The sequence below is a fragment of the Oncorhynchus masou genome, chromosome 15, assembly GCF_036934945.1.
Source record: "Oncorhynchus masou masou isolate Uvic2021 chromosome 15, UVic_Omas_1.1, whole genome shotgun sequence".
Classification (NCBI taxonomy): domain Eukaryota; kingdom Metazoa; phylum Chordata; class Actinopteri; order Salmoniformes; family Salmonidae; genus Oncorhynchus; species Oncorhynchus masou.
This window is the reverse complement of record NC_088226.1, coordinates 68,355,375-68,383,039: the sequence shown is the minus strand read 5'-3', so window position 1 is coordinate 68,383,039 and position 27,665 is coordinate 68,355,375. Positions and strand designations below refer to the sequence as shown.

General features: G+C 42.5%; 1 protein-coding gene across 1 annotated transcript; it reads right to left on the bottom strand.

Annotated features, from left to right (window-relative positions):
- On the bottom strand, positions 1 to 27,665 carry zgc:101540 (hsFATP2a_ACSVL_like domain-containing protein). Its single transcript, XM_064990128.1, has 10 exons — positions 27,043 to 27,665; positions 22,807 to 23,016; positions 14,731 to 14,889; positions 13,266 to 13,390; positions 10,560 to 10,754; positions 10,306 to 10,396; positions 9,498 to 9,696; positions 9,206 to 9,303; positions 4,501 to 4,631; positions 1 to 202 (listed from the first exon to the last, which is right to left on the bottom strand). Exons 1-10 carry the CDS (start codon positions 27,647 to 27,649, stop codon positions 26 to 28), a joined length of 1,992 nt encoding a protein of 663 aa, XP_064846200.1. The 5' UTR covers positions 27,650 to 27,665; the 3' UTR covers positions 1 to 25.

Genomic DNA, 27,665 nt, shown 5'->3' with positions numbered 1-27,665 from the left:
TTATTTTTTAAATCACATTTTGATTTTATAACTTAATTTCTCTGGTGTTTATGGAGGAGAATATATCTTCGGTGAGGGGTACGTATGTTTTCTTAGCTGGATCTAAGAAGAACAGAGGATCTTGGACCACAGCTGGGTTGAAGCCCTCTTCCACCAACGTCACTTTCTTCATCTTAAATGTTCCCGTCATCTCGAAGGAGGCCTTAAGTGTTATACATAAGAATATATTTAAGATTATTTTAAGAATATTAACTCAGCAAAAAAAGTAACGGCCCTTTTTCAGGACCCTGTCTTTCAAAGATAATTCGTAAAAACCAAATAACTTCACAGATCATTGTAAAGGGTTTAAACACTGTTTCCCGTGCTTGCTCAATGAACCATAAACAATTAATGAACATGCACCTGTGGAACGGTCGTTAAGACACTGACAGCTTACAGACGGGAGGCAATTAAGGTCACAGTTATGAAAACTTAGGACACTAAAAGAGAACTTTCAACTGACTCTGAAAAACACCAAAACAAAGATTCCCAGGGTCCCTGCTCATCTGTGTGAACGTGCCTTAGGCATGATGCAAGGAGGCATGAGGACTGCAGATGTGGCCAGCGCAAGAAATTGCAGTGTCTGTACTGTGAGACGCCTAAGACAGCGCTGCAGGGAGACAGGACAGACAGCTGATCGTGCAGTGGCAGACCACGTGTAACACCTGCACAGAATCGGTACATCACACCTGCGGGACAGGTACAGGATGGCAAAAACAACTGCCTGAGTTACACCAGGAAGGCACAATCCCTCCATCAGTGCTCAGACTGTCCGCCATAGGCTGAGAGAGGCTGGACTGAGGGCTTGTAGGCCTGTTGTAAGGCAGGTCCTCAATCGATATCACTGGCAACAACGCCGCCTCTGGGCACCAACTCACCACTGCTGGATCAGACAGGACTGGCAAAAAGTGCTCTTCACTGACGAGTCGCTGTTTTGCCTCACCAGGGGTGATGGTCGGATTCACGTTTATCGTCGAAGAAATGAGAGTTACACAGAGGCCTGTACTCTGGAGCGGGATCGATTTGGAGGTGGAAGGTCCGTCATAGTCTGGGACGGTGTGTCACAGCATCATCGGACTGAGCTTGTTGTCATTGCAGGCAATCTCAACGCTGTACGTTAGAAATGTCTGGAAACTTGCAGGTGCCTTGGTGGAAGAGTGGGATAACATCTCACAGCAAGAGCTGGCAAATCTAGTGCAGTCCATGAGGAGGATGCACTGCAGTACCTAATGCAGCTGGTGGCCACACCAGATACTGACTAACTTTTGATTTTGACCCCCCCCCCCCCCTTTGTTCAGGGATACATTATTCCATGTCTGTGGAACTTGTTCAGTTTATGTCTGACTAGCTTTGGACACCTCCCTGACCAAGGCCCTTCTCCCCCGATGGCTCAGTTTGGCCGGGCAGCCAGCTCTAGGAAAAGTCTTGGTGGTTCCAAACTTCCATTTACATATCTCATATACACAAATATTCACACCCTTGAGTCAATGAATGTTAGAAGCATCTTTGGCAGAGGTGCTTCTAACAACTATTGACTCAAGTGTGAATATTTATGTATATGAGATATGTAAATGGAGGTTTGGAACCACCAAGACTTTTCCTAGAGCTGGCTGCCCGGCCAAACTGAGCCATCGGGGGAGAAGGGCCTTGGTCGGGGAGGTGTCCAAAGCTACAGAGTTTCTCTGTGGAGATGGGAGAACCTTTCAGTAGGACAACCATCTCTGCAGCACTCCACCAATCAGGTCTTTATAGTAGAGTCGCCAGATGAAAGGCACATGAAAGCCTGCTTAGAGTTTGCCAAAAGGTACAGTTGGAGTCATTAAAACTCTTTTTTTTAAACACTCCACATATTTCCTGTTAACAAACTATAGTTTTGGCAAGTCGGTTAGGACATCTACTTTGTGCATGACAAGTCATTTTTCCAACAATTGTTTACAGACAGATTTCACTTATAATTCACTGTATCACAATTCCAGTGGGTCAGAAGTTTACATACACTAAGTTGACTGTGCCTTTTCAACAGCTTGGAAAATTCCAGAAAATTGTCATGGCTTTTTGACATCATTTGAGTCAATTTTAGGTGTACCTGTGGATGTATTTCAAAGCCTACCTTCAAACTCAGTGCCTCTTTGCTTGACATCATGGGAAAATCAAATTAATTCAGCCAAGACCTCAGAAAATAAATTGTAGACCACAAGTCTGGTTCATCCTTGGGAGCAATTTCCAAACACCTGAAGGTACCACGTTCATCTGTACAAACAATAGTACGTAAGTATAAACACCATGGGTCCACACAGCAGTCATACCGCTCAGGAAGGAGAAGCGTTCTGTCTCCTAAATATGTACGTACTTTGGTGTGAAAAGTGCAAATCAATCCCAGAACAACAGCAAAGGACCTTGTGAAGATGCTGGAGGAAACGGGTACAAAAGTATCTATATCCACAATAAAACGAGTCCTATATCCAATCAAATCAAATGTATTTATAAAGCCCTTCTTGCATCAGCTGATATCTCAAAGTGCTGTCCAGAAATTGACATAACCTGAAAGGCCGCTCATCAAGGAAGAAGCCACTGCCCCAAAACCGCCATAAAAAAAGTCAGACTACGGTTTGCAATTGCACTTGGGGGAAAAGATCGTACTTTTTGGAGAAATGTCCTCTGGTCTGATGAAACAAAAATAGAACTGTTTGGCCATAATGACCATTGTTATGTTTGGAGGAAAAAGGGGGATGCTTGCAAGCTGAAGAACACCATTCCAACCGTGAAGCACAGGGGTGGCAGCATCATGTTGTGGGGTGCTTTGCTGCAGGAGGGACTGGTGAACTTCACAAAATTGATGGTATCATGAGGGAGGAAAATTATGTGGATATATTGAAGCAACATCAAGACATCAGTCAGGAAGTTAAAAGCTTGGTCACATATGGGTCTTCCAAATGGACAATGACCCCAAGCATACTTCCAAAGTTGTGGCAAAATGGACAACAAAGTCAAGGTATTGGAGTGGCCATCACAAAGCCCTGACCTCAATCCCATAGAAAAATTTTGGGCAGAACTGAAAAAGAGTATGCGAGCAAGGTGGCCTACAAACCTGACTCAGTTACACCAGCTCTGTCAGGAGGAATGGGCCAAAAGTCACCCAATTTATTGTGGAAAGCTACCTGAAACGTTTGACCCAAATTAAACAATTTAAAGGCAATACTAATTGAGTGGATGTAAACTTCTGACCATCTGGGAATGTGATGAAAGAAATAAGAGCTGAAATAAATCACTCTACTATTATTCTGACATTTCACATTCCTAAATTAACGTGGTGATCCTAACTGACCTAAGACAGGGAATATTTACTAGGATTAAATGTCATGAATTGTGAAAAACTGAGTTTAAATGTATTTGGCTAAGGTGTATGTAAACTTCCGACTTAAAATGTACCTAAAGGACTCTCAGAGCATGAGAAACAAGATTCTCTGGTCTGATGAAACCGAGATTGAACTCTTTGGCCTGAATGCCAAGCGTCACGTCTGGAGGAAACCTGGCACTATCCCTACGGTGAAGCATTGTGGTGGCAGCAGACTATTCAGGATCAAGGGAAAGATGAACGGAGCAAAGTACAGAGATCCTTGAAGAAGTCCTGAGCAGGTTCTCAGACTGGGGTGAAGTTTCACCTTCCAACAGGACAACGACCCTATACACACAGCCAGGACAAGTCTCTGAGCCAGAGCCCGGACTTGAACCTGATCGAACATCTCTGGAGAGACCTGAAAATAGCTGTGCAGCGACGTTTCTCATCCAACCTGACAGAGCTTGAGAAGATCTGCAGAGAAGGATGGGAGAAACTCCCCAAATACAGGTGTGCCAAGCTTGTAGCGTCATACCCAAAAAGACACCAGGCTGTAATCGCTGCCAAAGGTGCTTCAACAAAGTACTGAGTAAAGGGTCTTGAATACTTATGTAAATGGGATATTTCAGTTATTTTATGTTTAATAAATCTGCAAAACATTATTGATCAAAACCTGCTCCAGAGCACTCAGGACCACATACTGTGGGGGCGAACATTCTCTCAATTTCGAGTCTCGTAGCCAACGGTCTGAATACTTAAATAAGGTATCGTTTTTTTTTTTTTTTATAAATTTGCAAAAATGTCATAACCTGTTTTATCATAACGGGGCATTGTGTGTTGATTGATGATAAAAAATTAAAAATTATGATTAAAAATCATGTAACGTAACAAAATGTGTAAAAAGTGAAGGGGTCTGAATACTTCCTGAATGCTCTGTTAACGGTCTACAAATACATTTTAAAGAGCTCAGTATACTTCAAGACAACAGCTTTTTCAACTTGAACGACAGAGGTGTTAAAAGAACATTTCAAAAGTAAAATACCTCGATAGTTACACTGATTAAAATCAAGATAACAAAGCAGACTTTTAACATGATTAAAAAGAGATGTTGGGTAAAAGCTCACTTGTATTCTGATGAAGCGCGGTCTTGCGTAAGCAGGGAGGTAGCTGGCTACTTGGCTGAAGGTTCTAGCGCCGTCAAACTCTTTCCCTTCTTCTACCTTTACAGCAGCCATTCCAATCCTCCCCTCGTGACCTGGAGAGAGACAATACTCAGCCTACATTTTTTTTTACCTTTATTTAACTTAGGCAAGTCAGTTCAGAACAAATTCTTATTTACAATGACGGCCTAACCCGGACTACGCTGGGCCAATTGCGCTCCACCCTAAGGTTCCTCCCAATCACGGCCGGTTGTGATACAGCCCCAGGATCGAACCATGGTCTGAAGTGACGCCTCTAGCACTGAGATGCAGCGCCTTAGACCGCTGCGGCGCTCGGAAGCCCACATACCAAATGCCACCCAATGTAGGGCACCCAGAGCCCTATAGGCCCTTGACAGAAGTAGTGCTCTCTACAGGGAATAGGGTGCATTTGGGACGCATAATCGGAGTCATGACAAGTCTGTTGTACGAGTGTACGGATGTGGAGTCTGTTGTACGTGTAGTCTATTGTGTGTATGAATGAGTGGTCTATTGTATGTGTAGTCTATTGTATGTGTAGTCTATTGTACGTGTATTGATGTGTAGTCTATTGTATGTGTATTGATGAGTAGTCTATTGTATGTGTAGTCTATTGTATGTCTATTGAACGTGTAGTCTATTGTACGTGTAGTCTATTGTACGTGTAGTCTATTGAACGTGTAGTCTATTGTACGTGTAGTCTATTGACGTGTAGTCTATTGTACGTGTAGTCTATTGTACGTGTAGTCTATTGAACGTGTAGTCTATTGAGCGTCTGTTGTACGTCTATTGATGACGTGTTGTACGTGTACTGATTGTTGTACGTGTAGTGAGCTATTGTACGGGTGTAGTGAGCGGCCTATTGTACGGATGAGCGGCCTGTTGACGGGTGTACGGATGAGTCTGTTGTATGTGTATTGGATGAGTAGTCTATTGTATGTGGATGAGCGGTCTATTGTACGGGTGTACGGATGAGCGGTCTGTTGTACGGGTGTAGGATGAGCTGTTGTACGGGTGTACGGATGAGCGGCCTGTTGTACGGGTGTATTGAGCGGCCTGTTGTACGGGTGTACGGATGGTCCTGTTGTATGTGTATTGGATGAGCGGTCTATTGTACGTGTGTATTGGATGAGCGGCCTGTTGTACGTGTGTATTGGATGTGGTCTGTTGTACGTACGGATGAGTCTGTTGAACGAGTGTACGGATGAGCGGCCTGTTGTACGGATGAGCGGCCTGTCGTACGAGTGTACGGATGAGCGGCCTGTCGTACGAGTGTACGGATGAGCGGCCTGTCGTACGAGTGTACGGATGAGCGGCCTGAGCAGTTGATTGTATTTCTTTTTATAGTCTCCTACTAGCGAATAGCTAACTTATCTAAAACCAAATCTACTGTTTAAATTAATACCTACCCAATAAACTAAAACTGTAATGTAATGTAAGCAATAACCTATAAATGTAAGCAATAACCTATAAATGTAAGTAATAACCTATAAATGTAAGTAATAACCTATAAATGTAAGTAATAACCTATAATAACGTAAGCAATAACCTATAATACATGTTATAAGTAACAACCTATAATACATGTTATAAGTAATACCATATAATAATGTAAGTAATAACCTATAAATGTAAGTAATAACCTATAAATGTAAGTAATAACCTGTAAATGTAAGTAATAACCTATTATAACGTAAGTAATACGGATAATACATGTTATAAGTAACAACCTATAATGTAACTAATAACCTATAGTACATGTTGTAACTAATAACCTATAGTACATGTTGTAACTAATAACCTATAAATGTAAGTAATACCCTATAATACATGTTATAAGTAACACCATATAATAATGTAAGTAATAACCTAAATGTAAGTAATAACCTATAAATGTAAGTAATAACCTATCATGTAGGTAATACCCTATAATAATGTAGGTAATAACCTATAATAATGTAAGTAATACCCTATAATAATGTAAGTAATACCCTATAATAATGTAGGTAATACCCTATAATAATGTAGGTAATAACCTATAATAATGTAAGTAATAACCTATAATAATATAATTAATAACCTATAATAAGTTGTAAGTAATACCCTATAATAATGTAAGTAATAACCTATAATAATGTAAGTAATAACCTATAAATGTAAGTAATAACTATAATACTAAAACCAAATAATACTTGTAAGTTTATAAATGTAAGTAATAACCTATAATAATGTAAGTAATACCCATAATAATGTAAGTAATACCTATAATAATGTAAGTAATAACCTATAATAATGTAAGTAATACCCTATAATAATGTAAGTAATACCCTATAATAATGTAAGTAATAACCTATAAATGTAAGTAAACCTATAATAATGTAAAATAACCTATAAATGTAAGTAATAACCTATAATAATGTAAGTAATACCCTATAATAATGTAAGTAATACCCTATAATACATGTTGTAAGTAATACCATATAATACATGTTGTAAGTAATAACCTATAAATGTAAGTAATAACCTATAATAATGTAAGTAACCCTATAATAATGTAAGTACATGTAAGTAATAACCTATAAATAAGTAATAACCTATAATAATGTAAGTAATACATAATAATGTAAGTAATAACCTATAAATGTAAGTAATAACCTATAATAATGTAACTAATACCCTATAATAATGTAAGTACCCTATAATAATGTAAGTAATAACCTATAAATAAGTAATAACCTATAATAATGTAAGTAATAACCATAAATGTAAGTACATAATACATGTTGTAAGTAATACCATATAATAATGTAAGTAATAACCTATAATAATGTAAGTAATAACCTATAATAATGTAAGTAATAACCTATAATAATGTAAGTAAAAACCTATAATGTAAGTAATACCCTATAATAATGTAAGTAATACCCTATAAATGTAAGTAATACCCTATAATACATGTTGTAATAACCCTATAATACATGTTGTAAGTAATAACCTATAAATGTAAGCAATAACCTATAAATGTAAGCAATAACCTATAATAATGTAAGCAATAACCTATAAATGTAAGCAATAACCTATAAATGTAAGCAATAACCTATAAATGTAAGTAATAACCTATAAATGTAAGTAATAACCTATAATACATGTTATAAGTAATACCATATATAAATGTAAGTAATAACCTATAATAATGTAAGTAATAACCTATAATAATGTAAGTAATTACCTATAAATGTAAGTAATAACCTATAATAATGTAAGTAATAACCTATAATAATGTAAGTAATAACCTATAATAATGTAAGTAATAACCTATAATAATGTACGTAATAACCTATAAATGTAAGTAATACACTATAATACATGTTGTAAGTAATACCATATAATACATGTTGTAAGTAATAACCTATAAATGTAAGTAATAACCTATAATAATGTAGGTAATACCCTATAATAATGTAAGTAATAACCTATAATAATGTAAGTAATAACCTATAATAAGTTGTAAGTAATACCCTATAATAATGTAAGTAATACCCTATAAATGTAAGTAATTACCTATAAATGTAAGTAATAACCTATAATAATGTAAGTAATAACCTATAATAATGTAAGCAATAACCTATAAATGTAAGTAATAACCTATAATAATGTAAGCAATAACCTATAATAATGTAAGTAATACCCTATAATACATGTTGTAAGTAATACCAATAACCATAAGTAATAACCTATAAATGTAAGTAATAACCTATAATAATGTAAGTAATACCCTATAATAATGTAAGTAATAACCTATAAATGTAAGTAATAACCTATAAATGTAAGTAATAACCTATAATAATGTAAGTAATAACCTATAATAATGTAAGTAATAACCTATAAATGTAAGCAATAACCTATAAATGTAAGCAATAACCTATAATAATGTAAGCAATAACCTATAAATGTAAGCAATAACCTATAAATGTAAGCAATAACCTATAATAATGTAAGTAATAACCTATAAATGTAAGTAATACCCTATAATACATGTTGTAAGTAATACCATATAATAATGTAAGTAATAACCTATAAATGTAAGTAATAACCTATAATAATGTAAGTAATAACCTATAATAATGTAAGTAAAAACCTATAATGTAAGTAATAACCTATAATAATGTAAGTAATACCCTATAAATGTAAGTAATACCCTATAATACATGTTGTAAGTAATACCCTATAATAATGTAAGTAATACCCTATAATAATGTAAGTAATAACCTATAATAATGTAAGTAATACCCTATAATAATGTAAGTAATAACCTATAAATGTAAGTAATACCCTATAATACATGTTGTAAGTAATAGCCTATAATAATGTAAGTAATACTATAATAATGTAAGTAATAACCTATAATAATGTAAGTAATAACCTATAATAATGTAAGTAACAACCTATAATAATGTAAGTAATAACCTATAATAATGTAAGTAATAACCTATAATAATGTAAGTAAAAGCCTATAATAATGTAAGTAATACAGATAATGTAAGTAATAACCTATAATAATGTAAGTAATAACCTATTCCACAACATGTAAGTAATAACCTATAACTTAGTAGCTAACAATCTAAATCTGACCATATAGATTAATATTTACCTTCAACTTTCACGCCATATACATTAGCCTCCTCGATGCAGTCTACCATTGTGAGGATATCTGCCACTTCAGTTGTAGCAACATTCTCGCCTTTCCACCTGAAATAACAAAAACATTTCCATGTTTGGCAGCCCCAAGAGATGTGTAATTCGAACCCTGAGTGACATACTGTGGAGGGTTGGAAAATTCTGATACCTTTACCAAAATTCCCAGGTTTTCCAGATTATTTCCTTCTGATTTTCCAACTGGCATTTCTGGAAAACCTGGGAATTTTGTCAACCGTATTGCCTACCTGAAAGTGTCACCAACCCGATCCTGAAACTGAACAAAGTTGTGTTCATCGATCCTCAACAGGTCTCCAGTGTTGAAGTACAGGTCACCTTTCTGTAAAACGTCTCTCAGTCTCTTCCTCTCTGTCTGCTGGTCGTTTCCAGCATAACCAACAAAGGGAGATCTCTTGGTTATCTTTCCAACCAAAAGTCCAGCCTCACCTAAAAAAAAAAGAAGGAAGATGAGGATAATGATGATGATGCCCCCAATATTTATTTTAAGAACTCTGTAGTATCAGGCGACCAAGGAGCACTGATCTGGGATCTGGGATCAGCCCCCCCCCCCCGTAAATGTAAACGTATGCATTGTTATCTAAGAACTGACCATAAAGCAGTCCTATTGACTGATAAGAACCTGGAGCAGTGTGTGATTGCAAAGATGACATTGGGTCATACTTTACCCAATGTTGTTCTGTCAACAATATAAAGCAGGCCCCAATCCATGTCACACGGTGCCCAAAGCTAGACAGTTCACAGTTGGTGAGTAAATAGAGTGTTGGTCAACTAGAAAATCTAATTTAGTGAATAAACTACGGCCCTGTACAGAAAGCAGTTGCAACATGATGCTACTCCCAAATTCACCCCTGTCTCAACTTTGTACCGTCAACAATATGAAGCAATGACTTGGACCCAATCCATGTCACAGTCTGCCTTAAACTAAAGTAACTTTGATAGACATCAGATTACAAACAGAGTGTCCAAAGCTAGACAGTTCACAGATTTCTATGTCAGTGGGGTTAAAGTCAACAGAAATTCCGTTAAAAATGGTACCTTTCATTGCTTGGATACACAGACCCTTGGAGTTCCTAACAGGTTCCTCCTTCTCAATGTCAAATTTGATCAAAGTAAAGGGGAACAGTCTCTGAAAGTGAAACACAATTACCCAAAGAATATATATTTAAAAAAATAATAATAATTCTGTTGGGGCGACACATCATTTACACATCAGGTAGTGATTTGAATCCATATGTGATCCACGTGTGGTTATCGTGGTTTCATTGTGTTGAGGTCAGATCACTACCTACCCTGTGGAGAAAGTTGACTCGTCCAACCACTCCGATCTTGCTGGTGTAGTTGATGAAGCCGATGTTTCCCTCGGTGGCAGCGTACAGTTCCCTGACAGCTACGTCTCCAAAACGATTCAGAAACTCTCTCCAGATGTCTGAACGGACGCCGTTGCCGATGGCAATACGCACTTTATGGTCCTTCTCGTTGTCTTTCTGAAAATAGAAACGGGACGGAGATGGATTTGTGAAATTATATTCTACTCAATAGACACAGTCGGAGGTCAGAAAATAACAATTACAGGGTGGTGAAGTGTTTCCAATATATTTTCTCCAATTAGAAGTAGTTAAATGTAACTTTGCAAGGTCATCTGAGTTTTTTTAACAGACCTAAGGCAATAAGGTGGCTGTAACTTTAAAATAAAAACTATAGTCGTACACTATTCTGCCGGAGTTACTACATATACTAAAAACATGTAATTTAGCAGACGCTCTTATTTTTTTTATTTAGTTTAACCTTTATTTCACTTGGCAAGTTAGTTAAGAACAAATTATTTTGTACAATGACGGCCTACTCCGGCCAAACCCGAACGACGCTGGGCCAATTGTCCGCCGCCCTGTGGGCCTCCAGCACGACCGGTTGTGATACAGCCTGGAATCTAACGAATGAGATGCAGTGCTTTAGCCCGCTGTGCCACTCGGGAGCCCTACAGTAGTAGCTTTGATAGACATCGTATTATAAACACACAGAGTGTCCAAAGCTAGACAGTTCACAGTTGGCAAGTACACTACCGGTCAAAGGTTTTAGAACATCTACTCATTCAGGGAGGCAGGGTAGCCTAGTGGTTAGAGCGTTGGACTAGTAACCGGAAGGTTGTGAGTTCAAACCCCCGAGCTGACAAGGTACAAATCTGTCGTTCTGCCCCTGAACAGGCAGTTAAACCACTGTTCCTAGGCCGTCATTGAAAATAAGAATTTGTTCTTAACTGACTTGACTAGTAAAATAAAGGTAAAAAATATTCAAGGGTTTTTCTTTCTTTTACTGTTTTCTACATTGTAGAATAATAGCGAAGACATCAAAACCATGAAGTAACCAAAAAAGTGTTAAACAAATAAATATATTTTAGATTCTTCAAATAGCCACCCTTTGCCTTGATGACAGCTTTGTACACGCTTGGCATTCTCTCAACCAGCTTCACCTGGAATGCTTTTCCAACAGTCTTGAAGGAGTTCCCATATATGCTGAGCACTTGTTGGCTGCTTTTCCTTCACTCTGCTGTCCAACTCATCCCAAACCATCTCAAATGGGTTGAGTTCGGGTGATTGTGGAGGCCAAGTCCTCTGATGCAGCACTCCATCACTCTCCTTCTTGGTAAAATAGCCCTTACACAGCCTGGAGGTGTGTTGGGTCATTGTCCTGTTGAAAAACAAATGATAGTCCCACTAAGCCCAAAACAGATGGGATGGCGTATCGCTGCAGAATGCTGTGGTAGCCATGCTGGTTAAGTATGCCTTGAATTCTAAATATGTCACAGACAGTGTCACCAGCAAAGCACCCCCACACCATAACACCTCCTCCTCCATGCTTTACGGTGGGAACCACACATGCGGAGATCATCCGTCCATCCACACGGATGGAACCAAAAATTTCACATTTGGACTCCAGACCAAAGGACCAGTCTAATGTCCATTGCTCGTGTTTCTTGGCCCAAGCAAGTCTCTTCTTCTTATTGGTGTCATTTAGTAGTGGATTCTTTGCAGCAATTTGACCATGAAGGCCAGATTAGCACAGTCTCCTCTGAACAGTTGATGTTGAGATGTGTCTGTTACTTGAACTCTGTGAAGCAGTTATTTGGGCTGCAATTTTCTGGTAACTTTAATGAACTTATCCTCTGCAGCAGAGGTAACTCTGGGTCTTCCTTTCTTGTGGCGGTCCTCATGAGAGACAGTTTCATCATAGCGCTTGATGGTTTTTGCGACTGCACTTGAAGACACTTTCAAAGTTCTTGAAATGTTCGAAATTGACTGATCTTCATGTCTTAAAGTAATGATGGACTGTCGATTCTCTTTGCTTTAATTGAGCTGTTCTTACCATAATATGGACTTGGTCTTTTGCCAAATAGGCCTATCTTCTGTATACCTTGTCACAACACAACTGATTGGCTCAAATGCATTAAGGAAACAAATTCCACAAATTAACTTTTAAGAAGGCACGCCTGTTAATTGAAATGCATTCCAGGTGACTTCCTCTTAAAGCTGGTTGAATTTCAAGAGTGTGCAAAGCTGTCATCAAGTTAAAGGGTGGCTACCCTGAAGAATCTCAAATATAACATATATTTTGATTTGTTAAACACTTTTTTGGTTACTACATGATTCCACGTGTTATTTCATAGTTTAAATGTCTTCACTATCATTCTACAATGTAGAAAATAGTAGAAAAACCCTTGAATGAGAAGGTGTTGTAAATCCTTTGACCGGTTGAGTAAATCAGTTGGTGAGTAAATCAAGGGTCGGTCAACTAGAAAATATAATTTAGTGAATAAACTACAGAAAGCAGTTGCAACATGATGCCGCTCCCAAATTCACCCCTTTCTCATTCTCACGTTGGGAAACATTTTCGTACTGGTCCCCAGTGGGAAATCGAACCCACAACCCTGGCATTCCAAGCGCCATACTCTACCAACTGAGCCACACAAGGATCGGTGTCCTAGACGAGGTGTCCTTTACCATGGGTGTGTTGCAGAGGTATCTCATGGTCTCTCCGATGTACTGCATCACTGTTACATGATGTTTCCTACAGTCCTCCCAGAACTGAGATGCTGAAAACTTTCTCCTCAGAACGACTGTTATGCCTGGTGTAAGAGACAGATGATGTGTTATGCCTGGTATAAGAGACAGATGATGCGTTATGCCTGGTATAAGAGACAGATGATGCGTTATGCCTGGTATAAGAGACAGATGATGCGTTATGCCTGGTATAAGAGACAGATGATGCGTTATGCCTGGTATAAGAGACAGATGATGCGTTATGCCTGGTATAAGAGACAGATGATGCGTTATGCCTGGTATAAGAGACAGATGATGCGTTATGCCTGGTATAAGAGACAGATGATGCGTTATGCCTGGTATAAGAGACAGATGATGTGTTATGCCTGGTATAAGAGACAGATGATGTGTTATGCCTGGTGTAAGAGACAGATGATGCGTTATGCCTGGTATAAGAGACAGATGATGCGTTATGCCTGGTATAAGAGACAGATGATGCGTTATGCCTGGTATAAGAGACAGATGATGCGTTATGCCTGGTATAAGAGACAGATGATGCGTTATGCCTGGTGTAAAGACAGATGATGCGTTATGCCTGGTGTAAGAGACAGATGATGCGTTATGCCTGGTATAAGAGACAGATGATGTGTTATGCCTGGTATAAGAGACAGATGATGTGTTATGCCTGGTATAAGAGACAGATGATGTGTTATGCCTGGTATAAGAGACAGATGATGTGTTATGCCTGGTATAAGAGACAGATGATGTGTTATGCCTGGTATAAGAGACAGATGATGTGTTATGCCTGGTATAAGAGACAGATGATGTGTTATGCCTGGTATAAGAGACAGATGATGCGTTATGCCTGGTATAAGAGACAGATGATGTGTTATGCCTGGTATAAGAGACAGATGATGTAACAGATTGGGTATTTAATCACATATCCTGATTAACTTACACCATCTTATTTAGGACATGTTTTAAAAGTAGACCAAAGTCATCTTTTCACTGTGCAACACGAAACATGTCGAACTCCTATGTGGAATGTATGAGTGTGAAAACTACTAATGTGTCTAATGGTTTCGTTCATCATGCAATACACTCTGCTCTGATTGGCTTCGTTTCATCATGCAATACACTCTGCTCTGATTGGCTTCGTTTCATCATGCAATACACTCTGCTCTGATTGGCTTCGTTCATCATGCAATACACTCTGCTCTGATTGGCTTTGTTTCATCATGCAGTACACTCTGCTCTGATATATTTCGTTCATCATGCAATACACTCTGCTCTGATATGTATAGAGTATGACTCAATTCTGTATGTATCTGCCCCCTATTCAAATAAACCAAACACATTGACACGTTAAATAAACAATCTGACAACTCATTCCTAGCATTTCAAAATAAAAGAGTCGCAACGTTACCCCTCTCGATGGCCCCAGCGAGTCCGATGAGGAAGCCTGCGCTGTGATACAGAGGCAGGTTGATATAGAACACATCCTCGGACGTCACTCCTGAGACGGCTTGGATAAAGGACGCAGTCCACACCCTCTCCTGGGTCACCAGAGCCGCTTTAGGTAGACCTACAGTCAGATAGGGCAGTGGGTTATCTATAGACAACGGGCAGTGGGTTATCTATAGACAACGGACAGTGGGTTATCTATAGACAACGGACAGTGGGTTATCTATAGACAACGGACAGTGGGTTATCTATAGACAACGGACAGTGGGTTATCTATAGACAACGGACAGTGGGTTATCTATAGACAACAGACAGTGGGTTATCTATAGACAACAGACAGTGCATTGAATGACGTACGCATGACAAACCCTACCCCCTGGAAACAATTCAATAGTTATAAGCAACAACAAAAGTATTTCAGATTTACATAAAATACATCCAAATTCATCCATTAGGGGACTAGGAGCCCTTTCCAGAAACCATCCCCAGCTCCTTCCTGCCCTAGTCCCAGGGCTGGAAGGAGTGGTAGCAGTGGTTCTTGAGGTGTAGAAGAGGACTGAGGTGTAGAGGAGGACCAAGGTTCTTACCAGTGGTTCCTGAGGTGTAGAGGAGGACTGAGGTGTAGAGGAGGACCAAGGTTCTTACCAGTGGTTCCTGAGGTGTAGAGGAGGACTGAGGTGTAGAGGAGGACCAATGTTCTTACCAGTGGTTCCTGAGGTGTAGAAGAGGACTGAGGTGTAGAGGAGGACCAATGTTCTTACCAGTGGTTCCTGAGGTGTAGAGGAGGATTGGAGTTCTTACCAGTGGTTTCTGAGGTGAAGTGGAGGACTGGGGTTCTTACCAGTTGTTTCTGAGGTGTAGTGTAGGACTGGGGTTCTTACCAGTGGTTTCTAAGGTGTAGAGGTGGACTGGGGTTCTTACCAGTGGTTTCTGAGGTGTAGAGGAGGACCGGGGTTCTTACCAGTGGTTTCTGAGGTGTAGAGGAGGACTGGGGTTCTTACCAGTGGTTTCTGGTTTCTGAGGTGTAGTGGAGGACCGAGGTTCTTACCAGTGGTTTCTGAGGTGTAGAGGAGGACTGGGGTTCTTACCAGTGGTTTCTGAGGTGTAGAGGAGGACTGGGGTTCTTACCAGTGGTTTCTGAGGTGTAGAGAAGGACTGGGGTTCTTACCAGTGGTTCCTGAGGTGTAGAGGAGGACTGGGGTTCTTACCAGTGGTTTCTGGTTCCTGAGGTGTAGTGGAGAACTGGGGTTCTTACCAGTGGTTTCTGAGGTGTAGAGGAGGACTGGGGTTCTTACCAATGGTTTCTGAGGTGTAGAGGAGAACTGAGGTGTAAAGTAGGACCATGGTTCTTACCAGTGGTTCCTAAGGTGTAGAGGAGGACTGAGGTTCTTACCAGTGGTTCCTAAGGTGTAGAGGAGGACTGGGGTTCTTACCAGTGGTTTCTGAGGTGTAGTGTAGGACTGGGGTTCTTATCAGTTGTTTTTGAGGTGTAGTGTAGGACTGGGGTTCTTACCAGTGGTTCCTAAGGTGTAGTGGAGGACTGGGGTTCTTATCAGTTGTTTCTGAGGTGTAGTGTAGGACTGGGGTTCTTACCAGTGGTTCCTAAGGTGTAGTGGAGGACTGGGGTTCTTACCAGTGGTTTCTGAGGTGTAGAGGAGGACCGGGGTTCTTACCAGTGGTTTCTGAGGTGTAGAGGAGGACTGGGGTTCTTACCAGTGGTTTCTGGTTTCTGAGGTGTAGTGGAGGACCGAGGTTCTTACCAGTGGTTTCTGAGGTGTAGAGGAGGACTGGGGTTCTTACCAGTGGTTTCTGAGGTGTAGAGGAGGACTGGGGTTCTTACCAGTGGTTCCTGAGGTGTAGAGGAGGACTGGGGTTCTTACCAGTGGTTTCTGGTTTCTGAGGTGTAGTGGAGGACCGAGGTTCTTACCAGTGGTTTCTGAGGTGTAGAGGAGGACTGGGGTTCTTACCAGTGGTTTCTGAGGTGTAGTGTAGGACTGGGGTTCTTATCAGTTGTTTCTGAGGTGTAGTGGAGGACTGGGGTTCTTACCAGTGGTTCCTAAGGTGTAGTGGAGGACTGGGGTTCTTACCAGTGGTTTCTGAGGTGTAGAGGAGGACTGGGGTTCTTACCAGTGGTTTCTGAGGTGTAGAGGAGGACCGGGTTCTTACCAGTGGTTTCTGAGGTGTAGAGGAGGACTGGGGTTCTTACCAGTGGTTTCTGGTTTCTGAGGTGTAGTGGAGGACCGAGGTTCTTACCAGTGGTTTCTGAGGTGTAGAGGAGGACTGGGGTTCTTACCAGTGGTTTCTGAGGTGTAGAGGAGGACTGGGGTTCTTACCAGTGGTTTCTGAGGTGTAGAGGAGGACTGGGGTTCTTACCAGTGGTTCCTGAGGTGTAGAGGAGGACTGAGGTGTAGAGGAGGACCAAGGTTCTTACCAGTGGTTCCTGAGGTGTAGAGGAGGACTGAGGTGTAGAGGAGGACCAAGGTTCTTACCAGTGGTTCCTGAGGTGTAGAGGAGGACTGAGGTGTAGAGGAGGACCAAGGTTCTTACCAGTGGTTCCTGAGGTGTAGAGGAGGACTGAGGTGTAGAGGAGGACCAAGGTTCTTACCAGTGGTTCCTGAGGTGTAGAGGAGGACTGAGGTGTAGAGGAGGACCAATGTTCTTACCAGTGGTTCCTGAGGTGTAGAAGAGGACTGAGGTGTAGAGGAGGACCAATGTTCTTACCAGTGGTTCCTGAGGTGTAGAGGAGGATTGGAGTTCTTACCAGTGGTTTCTGAGGTGAAGTGGAGGACTGGGGTTCTTACCAGTTGTTTCTGAGGTGTAGTGTAGGACTGGGGTTCTTACCAGTGGTTTCTAAGGTGTAGAGGTGGACTGGGGTTCTTACCAGTGGTTTCTGAGGTGTAGAGGAGGACCGGGGTTCTTACCAGTGGTTTCTGAGGTGTAGAGGAGGACTGGGGTTCTTACCAGTGGTTTCTGGTTTCTGAGGTGTAGTGGAGGACCGAGGTTCTTACCAGTGGTTTCTGAGGTGTAGAGGAGGACTGGGGTTCTTACCAGTGGTTTCTGAGGTGTAGAGGAGGACTGGGGTTCTTACCAGTGGTTTCTGAGGTGTAGAGGAGGACTGGGGTTCTTACCAGTGGTTTCTGAGGTGTAGAGGAGGACTGGGGTTCTTACCAGTGGTTTCTGAGGTGTAGAGAAGGACTGGGGTTCTTACCAGTGGTTCCTGAGGTGTAGAGGAGGACTGGGGTTCTTACCAGTGGTTTCTGGTTCCTGAGGTGTAGTGGAGAACTGGGGTTCTTACCAGTGGTTTCTGAGGTGTAGAGGAGGACTGGGGTTCTTACCAATGGTTTCTGAGGTGTAGAGGAGAACTGAGGTGTAAAGTAGGACCATGGTTCTTACCAGTGGTTCCTAAGGTGTAGAGGAGGACTGAGGTTCTTACCAGTGGTTCCTAAGGTGTAGAGGAGGACTGGGGTTCTTACCAGTGGTTTCTGAGGTGTAGTGTAGGACTGGGGTTCTTATCAGTTGTTTTTGAGGTGTAGTGTAGGACTGGGGTTCTTACCAGTGGTTCCTAAGGTGTAGTGGAGGACTGGGGTTCTTATCAGTTGTTTCTGAGGTGTAGTGTAGGACTGGGGTTCTTACCAGTGGTTCCTAAGGTGTAGTGGAGGACTGGGGTTCTTACCAGTGGTTTCTGAGGTGTAGAGGAGGACACCAGTGGTTTCTGAGGTGTAGAGGAGGACTGGGGTTCTTACCAGTGGTTTCTGGTTTCTGAGGTGTAGTGGAGGACCGAGGTTCTTACCAGTGGTTTCTGAGGTGTAGAGGAGGACTGGGGTTCTTACCAGTGGTTTCTGAGGTGTAGAGGAGGACTGGGGTTCTTACCAGTGGTTCCTGAGGTGTAGAGGAGGACTGGGGTTCTTACCAGTGGTTTCTGGTTTCTGAGACCGAGGTTCTTACCAGTGGTTTCTGAGGTGTAGAGGAGGACTGGGGTTCTTACCAGTGGTTTCTGAGGTGTAGAGGAGGACCGGGGTTCTTACCAGTGGTTTCTGAGGTGTAGAGGAGGACTGGGGTTCTTACCAGTGGTTTCTGGTTTCTGAGGTGTAGTGGAGGACCGAGGTTCTTACCAGTGGTTTCTGAGGTGTAGAGGAGGACTGGGGTTCTTACCAGTGGTTTCTGAGGTGTAGAGGAGGACTGGGGTTCTTACCAGTGGTTTCTGAGGTGTAGAGAAGGACTGGGGTTCTTACCAGTGGTTCCTGAGGTGTAGAGGAGGACTGGGGTTCTTACCAGTGGTTTCTGGTTCCTGAGGTGTAGTGGAGAACTGGGGTTCTTACCAGTGGTTTCTGAGGTGTAGAGGAGGACTGGGGTTCTTACCAATGGTTTCTGAGGTGTAGAGGAGAACTGAGGTGTAAAGTAGGACCATGGTTCTTACCAGTGGTTCCTAAGGTGTAGAGGAGGACTGAGGTTCTTACCAGTGGTTCCTAAGGTGTAAGGAGGACTGGGGTTCTTACCAGTGGTTTCTGAGGTGTAGTGTAGGACTGGGGTTCTTATCAGTTGTTTTTGAGGTGTAGTGTAGGACTGGGGTTCTTACCAGTGGTTCCTAAGGTGTAGTGGAGGACTGGGGTTCTTATCAGTTGTTTCTGAGGTGTAGTGTAGGACTGGGGTTCTTACCAGTGGTTCCTAAGGTGTAGTGGAGGACTGGGGTTCTTACCAGTGGTTTCTGAGGTGTAGAGGAGGACCGGGGTTCTTACCAGTGGTTTCTGAGGTGTAGAGGAGGACTGGGGTTCTTACCAGTGGTTTCTGGTTTCTGAGGTGTAGTGGAGGACCGAGGTTCTTACCAGTGGTTTCTGAGGTGTAGAGGAGGACTGGGGTTCTTACCAGTGGTTTCTGAGGTGTAGAGGAGGACTGGGGTTCTTACCAGTGGTTCCTGAGGTGTAGAGGAGGACTGGGGTTCTTACCAGTGGTTTCTGGTTTCTGAGGTGTAGTGGAGGACCGAGGTTCTTACCAGTGGTTTCTGAGGTGTAGAGGAGGACTGGGGTTCTTACCAGTGGTTTCTGAGGTGTAGTGTAGGACTGGGGTTCTTATCAGTTGTTTCTGAGGTGTAGTGGAGGACTGGGGTTCTTACCAGTGGTTCCTAAGGTGTAGTGGAGGACTGGGGTTCTTACCAGTGGTTTCTGAGGTGTAGAGGAGGACTGGGGTTCTTACCAGTGGTTTCTGAGGTGTAGAGGAGGACCGGGGTTCTTACCAGTGGTTTCTGAGGTGTAGAGGAGGACTGGGGTTCTTACCAGTGGTTTCTGGTTTCTGAGGTGTAGTGGAGGACCGAGGTTCTTACCAGTGGTTTCTGAGGTGTAGAGGAGGACTGGGGTTCTTACCAGTGGTTTCTGAGGTGTAGAGGAGGACTGGGGTTCTTACCAGTGGTTTCTGAGGTGTAGAGGAGGACTGGGGTTCTTACCAGTGGTTCCTGAGGTGTAGAGGAGGACTGAGGTGTAGAGGAGGACCAAGGTTCTTACCAGTGGTTCCTGAGGTGTACTGAGGTGTAGAGGAGGACCAAGGTTCTTACCAGTGGTTCCTGAGGTGTAGAGGAGGACTGAGGTGTAGAGGAGGACCAAGGTTCTTACCAGTGGTTCCTGAGGTGTAGAGGAGGACTGAGGTGTAGAGGAGGACCAAGGTTCTTACCAGTGGTTCCTGAGGTGTAGAGGAGGACTGAGGTGTAGAGGAGGACCAATGTTCTTACCAGTGGTTCCTGAGGTGTAGAAGAGGACTGAGGTGTAGAGGAGGACCAATGTTCTTACCAGTGGTTCCTGAGGTGTAGAGGAGGATTGGAGTTCTTACCAGTGGTTTCTGAGGTGAAGTGGAGGACTGGGGTTCTTACCAGTTGTTTCTGAGGTGTAGTGTAGGACTGGGGTTCTTACCAGTGGTTTCTAAGGTGTAGAGGTGGACTGGGGTTCTTACCAGTGGTTTCTGAGGTGTAGAGGAGGACCGGGGTTCTTACCAGTGGTTTCTGAGGTGTCTGGGGTTCTTACCAGTGGTTTCTGGTTTCTGAGGTGTAGTGGAGGACCGAGGTTCTTACCAGTGGTTTCTGAGGTGTAGAGGAGGACTGGGGTTCTTACCAGTGGTTTCTGAGGTGTAGAGGAGGACTGGGGTTCTTACCAGTGGTTTCTGAGGTGTAGAGGAGGACTGGGGTTCTTACCAGTGGTTTCTGAGGTGTAGAGGAGGACTGGGGTTCTTACCAGTGGTTTCTGAGGTGTAGAGAAGGACTGGGGTTCTTACCAGTGGTTCCTGAGGTGTAGAGGAGGACTGGGGTTCTTACCAGTGGTTTCTGGTTCCTGAGGTGTAGTGGAGAACTGGGGTTCTTACCAGTGGTTTCTGAGGTGTAGAGGAGGACTGGGGTTCTTACCAATGGTTTCTGAGGTGTAGAGGAGAACTGAGGTGAGTAGGACCATGGTTCTTACCAGTGGTTCCTAAGGTGTAGAGGAGGACTGGGTTCTTACCAGTGGTTCCTAAGGTGTAGAGGAGGACTGGGGTTCTTACCAGTGGTTTCTGAGGTGTAGTGTAGGACTGGGGTTCTTATCAGTTGTTTTTGAGGTGTAGTGTAGGACTGGGGTTCTTACCAGTGGTTCCTAAGGTGTAGTGGAGGACTGGGGTTCTTATCAGTTGTTTCTGAGGTGTAGTGTAGGACTGGGGTTCTTACCAGTGGTTCCTAAGGTGTAGTGGAGGACTGGGGTTCTTACCAGTGGTTTCTGAGGTGTAGAGGAGGACCGGGGTTCTTACCAGTGGTTTCTGAGGTGTAGAGGAGGACTGGGGTTCTTACCAGTGGTTTCTGGTTTCTGAGGTGTAGTGGAGGACCGAGGTTCTTACCAGTGGTTTCTGAGGTGTAGAGGAGGACTGGGGTTCTTACCAGTGGTTTCTGAGGTGTAGAGGAGGACTGGGGTTCTTACCAGTGGTTCCTGAGGTGTAGAGGAGGACTGGGGTTCTTACCAGTGGTTTCTGGTTTCTGAGGTGTAGTGGAGGACCGAGGTTCTTACCAGTGGTTTCTGAGGTGTAGAGGAGGACTGGGGTTCTTACCAGTGGTTTCTGAGGTGTAGTGTAGGACTGGGGTTCTTATCAGTTGTTTCTGAGGTGTAGTGGAGGACTGGGGTTCTTACCAGTGGTTCCTAAGGTGTAGTGGAGGACTGGGGTTCTTACCAGTGGTTTCTGAGGTGTAGAGGAGGACTGGGGTTCTTACCAGTGGTTTCTGAGGTGTAGAGGAGGACTGGGGTTCTTACCAGTGGTTTCTGGTTTCTGAGGTGTAGTGGAGGACCGAGGTTCTTACCAGTGGTTTCTGAGGTGTAGAGGAGGACTGGGGTTCTTACCAGTGGTTTCTGAGGTGTAGAGGAGGACTGGGGTTCTTACCAGTGGTTTCTGAGGTGTAGAGGAGGACTGGGGTTCTTACCAGTGGTTTCTGAGGTGTAGAGGAGGACTGGGGTTCTTACCAGTGGTTTCTGAGGTGTAGAGGAGGACTGGGGTTCTTACCAGTGGTTCCTGAGGTGTAGAGGAGGACTGGGGTTCTTACCAGTGGTTTCTGGTTCCTGAGGTGTAGTGGAGAACTGGGGTTCTTACCAGTGGTTTCTGAGGTGTAGAGGAGGACTGGGGTTCTTACCAATGGTTTCTGAGGTGTAGAGGAGAACTGAGGTGTAAAGTAGGACCATGGTTCTTACCAGTGGTTCCTAAGGTGTAGAGGAGGACTGAGGGTCTTACCAGTGGTTCCTAAGGTGTAGTGGAGGACTGGGGTTCTTACCAGTGGTTTCTGAGGTGTAGAGGAGAACTGAGGTGTAAAGTAGGACCATGGTTCTTACCAGTGGTTCCTAAGGTGTAGAGGAGGACTGAGGTTCTTACCAGTGGTTCCTAAGGTGTAGTGGAGGACTGGGGTTCTTACCAGTGGTTTCTGAGGTGTAAAGTAGGACCATGGTTCTTACCAGTGGTTCCTAAGGTGTAGAGAAGGACTGGGGTTCTTACCAGTGGTTTCTGAGGTGTAGAGGAGAACTGAGGTTTAAAGTAGGACCATGGTTCTTACCAGTGGTTCCTGAGGTGTAGATGTAGAGCGCAGGGCTCTTGCTGGTGATGTTGGCCCTGAGGTCAGCTGACAGGGGAGTGTCTGAGGACTGGGTGATATGTTCTGAGAGGGGGTTGATGCCTTCTACACTGCACTCCTCTGACAAGAGGTACACAGAGATACCCTGCTGTTTTAGTGTAGGGAGAACCTCCTCCACTGCCTCTTTCAGCTCTGTAGGATACAGGGAAGGAGAGAGGGAGAGAGACAGACAGGGAGAGAGAGACAGACAGGGAGAGAGAGACAGACAGGGAGAGAGAGACAGACAGGGAGAGAGAGACAGACAGGGAGAGAGAGACAGACAGTGAGAGAGAGAGAGAGACATATAGAGAGAGAGACAGGCAGGGAAAGACCGGCAGGGAGAGACACATGTAGAGAGAGACAGGCAGGGAGAGAGACAGGCAGACAGAGGGATACACACATGTAGAGAGAGACAGGCAGGGAGAGAGACAGAGGGAGACACACATGTAGAGAGAGACAGGCAGGGAGAGAGACAGAGGGAGACACACATGTAGAGAGAGACAGACACACATGTAGAGAGAGACAGGCAGGGAGAGACAGGCAGAGGGAGACACACATGTAGAGAGAGAGACAGACAGGGAGAGAGACAGACAGAGAGACAGGCAGGCAGGTGATGTTACTCTCAACTCCTTAGACCAGGTTCCCCACCTGGTGCCCTGGAGGTGATTTTATTTGGCCCCCCAAGTTTTCTGAGATGTTTTTTTGGGGGGGGGACATAAAATACTAAAAATACCAGCAAATCAGCTTCACGTGATTTGAATTTTTGGAAATCTGTTGCAATATATTTCCTTTCATAATAGAGAGATAAATATGATTGTATACAGATGTAAGCAAGGTTTGAAATAATGTTTTAGTCAAATATATATTTGGGCTTCTTCCAGTCAACTTGCAGTCTACAAATTATGTTCAGGTCCTCCATTGAGAAATGCCTGGGGTTTCTACACTACATACCAGAACATTATATGTCTTGCTGTCAGCCCCTCAGAAGATCAACCTTGAGCAACGTGCCAAATGAGGGCTTATGTTACATTCCTAGACTGGCCAAACCTCGGCATTCATAGCTCACCGCATGATCCTCAACCCAAAGACTGGCCAAACATGTGTTTCTAAAAGTGAATTCATTATTATCTCATTTTAAGTCATTATTTTGTCAATTTTATACAGCCTAAATTTTAAATGTATAGGCATGTTGTTGAAGTGGTTGAAATTCTGAGCGCTCCTGCCAGACTGTAGCGTGTCTCAAATACTTCACAATGTATTTCTTAAAACAATAATACATTATAATATGAACAATAATAACAATGATGATAATAATAATAACGTAATAACAATGATAATAACAACAATAACATACTAATAACATCAACAATATAACCCAAATAATGTGTTTTTGTTCCTTCTTCCTAGGCTACCCGGCTTGCTTCTGACTGATTTAGAGTTAGTATGCTGTTTAATATCCTGTTGAAATGTTTAACATCAATTGATAGTGACAGAATCACACATTACTTCCCACGCAGTACATGTTTTGTGTCCTCCGCTATGGGTTGTAGCGCAGCCCTTATCATCGAGACAAACCTAAGATATCGGAGTCACGTCTTTCCATTTTACAGCTGGTTTCTAGTCCTGGTTTTAACTTAACATACCAAGCCCTTCACTCACTGACACCGGGATATTTAAGGAGTACATGGTGACTGAAGGAATTGGCTGAAAAATCTATGGATTGAGACTATAATTTTGTCTGTCAAACAAATAGGCCTCGGTCTTATTGCTTGAATATGAAGAAATTGGTTCCAACACAAAACAACTCTTGTTGTTAGTAGCTTAAAGTCAAATTAAGAATTTTCATCTTTAGGACTCCTAGAATTAGCCAACTTTCAGCACCCATGCGCTGTCCATCTCCCCTCTACCGCTTTATAATACGGTCAAATATATCCGTGCTAATTCTATGTACATATTTCCAAATTAAATCCAATTCAATTACTTGGAATAATGTTGACTGCAAACTGATTCATGTTAACATATTTAGCAAAGGTGGGATGGGTCTACATTTCGTTTCTGTAAGCCGTTTAACAAACTATAACGGACAAACATTGGAGTTGATTCCAAGGCAATACATTAAAGACCATACACAACTTGAAACAACCACATATTTAGTCATGGAGCACGTTCTGATTGGCCAGTGAGGGACCAAGCCTCGACACACGCACAACCCAGCCCTTTCACGCCACAGCCAGCACTGCTCCGGATAAAAATAAATGTATTATAACGAGGCAAGTCAGTTAAGAACAAATTCTTATTTACAATGATGCCTAACCCGGCCAAAACCGGGCGACGCTGGGCCAATTGTGCGCCGCCCTATGGGACTCCCAAAAACGTTCGGATGTGATACAGCCTAGAATCAAACCAGGGGCTGTAGTGACGCCTCTTGCACTGAGATGCAGTGCCTTTAGACCACTGCGCCACTCGGGAGCCCCAGTGAAAAGCTAAAAAAGCATTAGACACACCCCCAAACCTATAGCCAGCGTTTAGATGTACCATTGTGCTAAATCAATTACAAATGACATGATCCTCCCCCTGCACGAAGTGTTGAAATACTAGACCCTCCCAACTAACTGAAATTGAAAAATGATGACCCTCCCCCATTTTCCTCTGGGTAAAAAAATGTGTACATGTAGACCACTCCCTAACTGTAAATCGGCCAAATAGTCTACACGCCAATTGCCTTTGAGAACGTGCAGAAAAGTTTACTTCAATATGTGGGAGGGGCAAAAAAGACAATATCGGAGTTTAATTCAATAAGGGAAATGCTGAGAAATGGAGAGTTGATTTGGTTAACAGGTACAAGAAGAAGATCGCAGTACCTGCTATGGTATGTGTGATGATTGTGAGGCACTATACAAATTCGACAGTCACAAGATGGGTTTGTTCAAGTGAACTGTAGCCTACTGTTCAGATGGGTAAAATGGAAACTGACACCTGGACACTGACTGAATGTCTGTAACCTCTCACATAGCCTTAATATGAACTCCTGCAGAATTAAACATTTATTGCAGTAAAATTATACATCAAATGTAATAAATGTTTACTCGGGAACAGGAGTGGAGAAATCTGATTTATTTCAGCATCTGGAGAATATAAACGCTCAGATACTGTTTGTAGTAGAGGTGCGATCTTTAAAAGCAGTATTTTAAGCCACATAAAATATACATCCAAGCCGAACTGACAATTTATCAGAAACATGTTGGATCGTTTTTTCAAAGCTTTATATTTCCTTACAACCGGTCAAATGTATGTCACTTTGAAAAATCTCCCCAGTCCCGAAACTCCGCGAAAGTTGACAGGAAATTTGACCGATGTCAATTAGATTGCAGTTTTCCTTATATTAATCTGGTGAGCAAGGGTTTATTTAATCTTTGGCAACATACTGTACAATGACATAGTCAACTTCTATTAACAAATAGCCTAAACAAATGTCGGAAATTACAAACAGAAACATATATAGTCAGAAGGAAAAAAATCATGCACCCCTTGCAAAAAAAAAATCGCTCGCCTAAAGCACATTTTCTATATTAGTGGTTATTAAAGGCCTCAGATTTTCACTTTATCTCATTTAGTCAGGCGGTTGTGGATGGGTTATTAGCTACCGCTACTGCGAGCGGTTGTAGGTGAACAAGCAGCTGACCCGGGCACCACTATGGCGAACACATTTCTGATTTCAAGTAGTTTACAGTGAGAGTCGGTCTTACTAATGGAACACAGTAGTATAATGATTGCCGTTTAGGGTTTTTGAAATATATACTGTAGGCCTACCCCTAGACTAGTGCCTAGTAGTCTAGAAACACGTGAACCCCAACCTTAAGGGTTTCACTAGTTACCTCAGCCCTAAAGTCAAAATTGGCTATATGTTTTTTTGGTCTTAATTGAAGGTTAGTCATAAGGTTAACAGTGTGGTAAGGTTAGGTTTCAAATCATATTTTTAATAAGAGAAATTGTAGGAATATGCGGAGTTTAGCCATAATTATGGCTTTGTGGCCGTGGTTACTAGTGACAAACCCGACCCTATCCTTTACATACGCGTGTGTCGTGAACAACATTAGCGTGAGCAAACAGTGGAATAGTAGGGTCGCCTTCAAAATAAAAGTCCCACATTGAAACTGATGAACATAGTGGAATCCTTACCTGCCGCCGCGATGATCACTTTGGCCCCACAGCATGAGAAACAGTGTAGCAGAGATTTTGACCGTATGTTGAAGTTTAGCAGAGCGGTTGCACAGCCCAGTTTGGCCAAGCCCAGCCAAATCCACGCGTAAGAGGGTTCGTTCCCCATAAAGAGAGCTACCGTGTCCCCCTCTTTTAGATTAGCGTGAGTCTTCAATGCTCTGGCAACCTTGTTACTCTGCTTATCCACCTCGATGTAAGAATGGGATGTCCCCTCAAAATGCAGAAACGTTTTATTCGGTTGTTTCTTCACCGTGTCCAAAAAGCAGTCCAAAATGCTATAGAAAGGATTTTTCTTTTTGTATTTTTGCAGCCTGATTCCAAGTTTGATTGCTCTGAAGATATATGAACAGTCTTGGCCAAAGTATGGATCGAATAACGTTTTCAGAAGAAAGGGCAAAACAGCCAATCCGGCTATGATTGTAAGCCAAATGTACATCTTGAAGCTGCGGGTTACAGACGCATGTGCCGCTGAGAATAAGAAGGTTGTAGACCTACCTCCAAAAAACGGAACGTTATAAAGTAACAAATGGGTGGCAAAGTTCAATCCGAAATCCCGACCTCGCATAACAAGCAGCCCTAGT